The sequence below is a fragment of the Plasmodium inui genome (genome assembly GCF_000524495.1).
Source record: "Plasmodium inui San Antonio 1 unplaced genomic scaffold supercont1.6, whole genome shotgun sequence".
NCBI lineage: Eukaryota > Apicomplexa > Aconoidasida > Haemosporida > Plasmodiidae > Plasmodium > Plasmodium inui.
The window spans coordinates 49,192-53,907 of NW_008481840.1; the positions used below are offsets into that span (position 1 = coordinate 49,192).

Here is a 4,716-nt window from a genome sequence, read left to right on the forward strand (position 1 = left end):
CCTACGGGTCATACTGTGTGTGTATGCACAGATACGAGGAATACAAATTGGCCGCATACTTTACTGCGTCGCACCTTTAGCGGGGTGAGACCTTGGACTGGAGGGAAAGAATGCTGCCCTGGGAAGTGAGCGCATAAAATGAAGCGCCTTACTGGGTGAAACAACCCTAACGAATTAACCCTTCGCGAGGAAAAGAAAACGAACCAGAACAGAGAACTACGCGATCATATGCACACATGCACGCTAACAGCTGTGTTCACCCCGCATAGCAAAACACGTGTGCATGGGTTCGAAGTGTTTGCCCAGATTGTTTTCCCAAATGGGGGGGGGGGGTACCAGGCACGCATAATTTGAAGAGAAGAAAATAAATGTGCATATGTCTAAGAGAATGCGTGGTCAAAGGGGCAAATATAAACCTACAGTTACTGCACGTATGCTTTTACTCCTCAGAGGGACATACGCGTGAACGACCAAGCGAACGATAGAGCGAATGCGTGAATACGTGAGCGCGCGGGAGACAGAACGACAAAGGCAACGTCTCCAAACGGGCGCCTCGTTTCGGATCCTCTTGTATACATGCAGCCTTAAAAGACACATCTGCGTTGTTTTATAGAGAGGGGGGCAAAATGGGGAGCGGTAAGCGCCAAAGAGGAAATATGCCAACGCGGCGGAGCGGTGAACAGAAAAATTAAGCTAATGAGAATTGCACCTTAGACAAATTTGCAATTTTTTTGCGTTACCGAAAAAATGGAGCATGCGTCATTTCGCGGCAGCAGCGTGTGCAACACGTGTAAAAATAGAAACAGCGAGAAATAAAGTAAGAGTAACGAGCAAAACAACACAGCGATGTGGCAGATCCGGCTGTAGCGCCAAACCAACTTAAGCTACACCAGCGATGTGAGGGGCATGAGCAAAACTTTAGAGCTGTCAAATTTCCCCCAATGCGAAAAAGGCGAAACACGGAAAAAAAAACCTTTACACACTTCTTATGAAAAACAGAGCTACTTCTACATCAGTATTTCCCGTCTGTGGAGTAGGGCGATCCTGCATCCAAGTCCTTTGCAATTGTTGAACCCTTTATTCGCCTACGTGTGACTGTTTTGCGTTGCCAGAAAAATGTGACTCTGCTGTGATGGTTTTCACGTGTGTATGTGTGTGTTTGTGTTTTTCTGTTTCTGTATGTTTGTATTCTTGTATATTAATGTGCTTATTTGTGTTTATTCATTTGTGTATTTTTTTTTCTTGCCTGTTCAGGCATTTTTCCAACTTTTCTCCGCATTTGTTTTGATTTCCATCGGTGAGGTTTTTTCGCTGCCCGATCTGTTGCCTCCGCGCTGCATGTGTACGTTGTGTGTGCTGTTTTGTGCACCCTTTTGTGCATCCCTGTGCGCGTCTTTTTGTGCGTCCCTCTGTACATCTGTGCATACTTCTTTGCATACTTCTTTGCATACTTCTGTGCATACTTCTGTGCATACTCCTGTGAATACTCCTGTGAATACTCCTGTGAATACTCCTATGTATGCCTTTTCTCCGCGACCTCCGCGTAGGCCCCTTTGCAACGCACTCCCGAGATGTACACGTTTTTTCTCGAAAAATGCATCGCCCTTCTACCCTGCATTTGTCTCCTTGGACGCATTTGCAAAAATAAGCCAAAATCAGTGCACGAGAAAAGAAAATTCAAGCGACCGCCGCGTTTTGTCGTAAAGGGGAGCACTTGCCCACATGGACTGCCTCACCACTTGGATGACTTTCCCACATGGACTGCTTCTCCACTTGGACTTCTTCTCCACTTGGACTGCCTCACCACTTTGATGACTTCACCACCTGGGTGCGTTTTCTTTTTTCTCCCAGCGGGGAGCGTCAAGGAAGAGACGAAACATGGATCAGTGGTGTCATTCCCTGTCATATGACGTCATTCGGCAATGGCTGCGGATGAGCAGCAGCTATAACGTGTCGGTGAGCAAGTATCACAGGGCGCTGAAGTGTCGAGAGGGGAGAATGGGCCATACAGCAGCAGAGGGAGCAACTGCGGGAGGGGCAACTCAGGACAGCGGATCGAAGGAAACAGGGAAAATCATGGGGCAGACCGCGGCGAAAACCACCACGTACAGCCTCTTTGACATGAACGTGCTAACCCTGTACGACGAGTTGCTGGACGTGTTCCACTACAACCACTTCGTAATAAAAAATTGTAAATTCACCTTTTTGAAGATCAGCAAGAATACCTACCAAGGGTGCGTGTTCGTGTGGTTCTTGCGGAGTGAGGCTCAAATGACTGCACCGATGAATTTGAGCGAAAATAAAGGAATCGAAAGGGAAGAATTGAATCGATTCGTAAAGAATCGAGGAGAAGGTGCCACTGATAAAGGAGATGCCACTAAGAAGGGAAGAAATGACACTGGGGAACGCAAAAATGACACCGGGAAAGGCAGCACCATACAGAGCTTGAAGGTGAAAGGAAACAGAGTGTCTAATGTGAAAGAGGTTCTCAAGGATACATTTGACGCCCTCATCTTTTTCATGATTCACAGATATAACATCAAACTGAGAATAAATCACTCCTACCGAGTCAAGGACACATGTAGCTATATAATTACAAATGAAGAGGTATACAAGTTTCTGAAGAATGACAACTATTTTAGAATCGATCTGAACAAACTACATTACGACATTAGGGACTACTCCTATGTCTTCCGAATGAACATAACTCAGTTTGTCGATTTTTTTAAGCACATAAGGCATATCCACTCGTGTGCCTACTTGATATCTCTTCTCATTAGGATCATCGCAGATAGGAATAAAATTCATAAATACACATCGCAGCTTTTTTTCTGCAAACGAAATGATGAGTGCATATGTAACTTGTACCTCAGTTTTGTGAAACAGGACCAGAAGAGCTTTCATAAGATCTTCTTTAACAGCAAGCTGGTAAGTATGGAGAATATCATTCCTTCTAAGGTCTCCCTAATCGAGGAGATGAAGAAGAAGATGATAAAAATGCGCGATTTGGCTTACCCGGACGAGCTTCTCATATGCTCCTTCGTCAAGTCATTCTATACGTTCAAGTTGGGGGTGGGAGCGCTGGACGAGGCGGACGAGGTGAGCCAGGCGAATAAGTTGAATAAGGCGAATAAGCCAAACGAGACGAACTCAACAAGCGATACCGTGGATTCTGTCGATTCGGTCGACAGCAACGACACGATCGAAAGAGGTAGCACGAGCGAGACGAGCCACACCATCAGCAGTAGTCAGATCGACCGCATGACTGATCATACCGACCGGACCTCTCAAACGAACAGCCTGCACGACGTCAGCGTCACCCTGAAGGTCCCGCCCTTCACGAGGAAATCTCCACCAAGCCTACACACGGTAAGCGAAGGGGACCTCACACACATTCACATACTCATAAGCGACAGCACAACGAGTGACCAAGAAAACAGTCAAAAAGGGGGATCACCAAGACGTCTTTGTAGAGGAATCCCCATAGGAGGAGAAGAAAACTATTTAAGTTCTTCTACGGGGAGCTGCACAGAAAATGAAATCGTAGAAAACGTCTCCAACTCGATTCATCACAACAAGGGGGGCAACATAAAAATGACATCTAGATACAGTGATAGGGTGGCACACATGGATAACCAGAATAGTGCCACTGATCGGAGGAGTTACTTGCATGGTCACAGTAGAAAGGCCAGGAGGCATAACGTGAGCAACAGGGAAAGTTGCTCCTTCTTTAAGGTGCACAGTGATGCGAGTGAATTCAGTTATAGCAACAGGAGCGATGTTCCTTTTCTGGAAACCTTGAAGGGGGTGCCACAGTCGCAGTCACGTGGGCAGCCTCAATCGCCTGGGCAGTCTCAGTCCTCTGGGCAGCCTCAATCGCCTGGGCAGCCTCAATCGCCTGGGCAGTCTCAGTCCTCTGGGCAGCCTCAATCGCCTGGGCAGTCTCAGTCCTCTGGGCAGCCTCAATCGTGTGGACAGTCTCAATCGTGTGGACAGTCTCACTCGTGTGGAGAGTCGCAATCGTGTGGACAGTCTCAATCCTGTGGACAGTCTCAATCGTGTGGACAGTCGCAATCGCGTGGGCAGCTTCAATGCATATCGCAGCAGTTGTCCAAGTCTCTGTCCAAGTCTCTATTCAAATCTCTTTCCAAGTCTCTGTCAAAGTCTCTCTCCCAGTCGCTGTCCCAGTCGAAAATGAACCGAGCCGTGAACAACTTCCTGACGGCAAGGAATGAACAACACTTTGGTAAGAGCAGGCGGACGATCGAGGAATCCATTTTTGGGGTTCAGAAGAGGCAGCGAGTGGCCCCCCAATATGCTGCCGCAGACAGGAGCCACTGTTCTCTAGATGAAAAGAAAATCATCGTGATTGACCTAGATGAGATCACGTCCGAGGAGAGCTCGAACGAGGTGATCATGGAGGGGGAACAGCTCGTCGGGGGGCAATTACCAGGGGGGCACTGCACCAACAAGCAGTCCACAAACGGACAGCCCACTAATGAGCAGTCCACTAATGAGCAGCGCAGTAATGAGCAGCGCACGAACCAGCCACCAACGAATGAGCCTTCAGCAAACGACCCGTCAACAAATGATCCGTCAACAAACGATCCGTCAACAAACCACCCGTCAACAAACCACCCGTCAACAAACCACCCGTCAACAAACCACCCGTCAACAAACCACCCGTCAACAAACCACCCGTCAACAAACCACCCG

General features: G+C 47.8%; 1 protein-coding gene across 1 annotated transcript in view; it reads left to right on the plus strand.

Annotated features, from left to right (window-relative positions):
• Positions 1 to 1,878: 1,878 nt before the first annotated feature.
• The window catches only part of C922_01754 (hypothetical protein), a gene marked incomplete at both ends in the record, with an annotated part of 6,322 nt that continues 3,484 nt past the window's right edge, over positions 1,879 to 4,716 (plus strand). The window contains one exon of the mRNA XM_008817357.1: positions 1,879 to 4,525. Coding sequence (XP_008815579.1) covers positions 1,879 to 4,525 — 2,647 coding nt within the window. The remainder of the gene's footprint in view (positions 4,526 to 4,716) is intronic.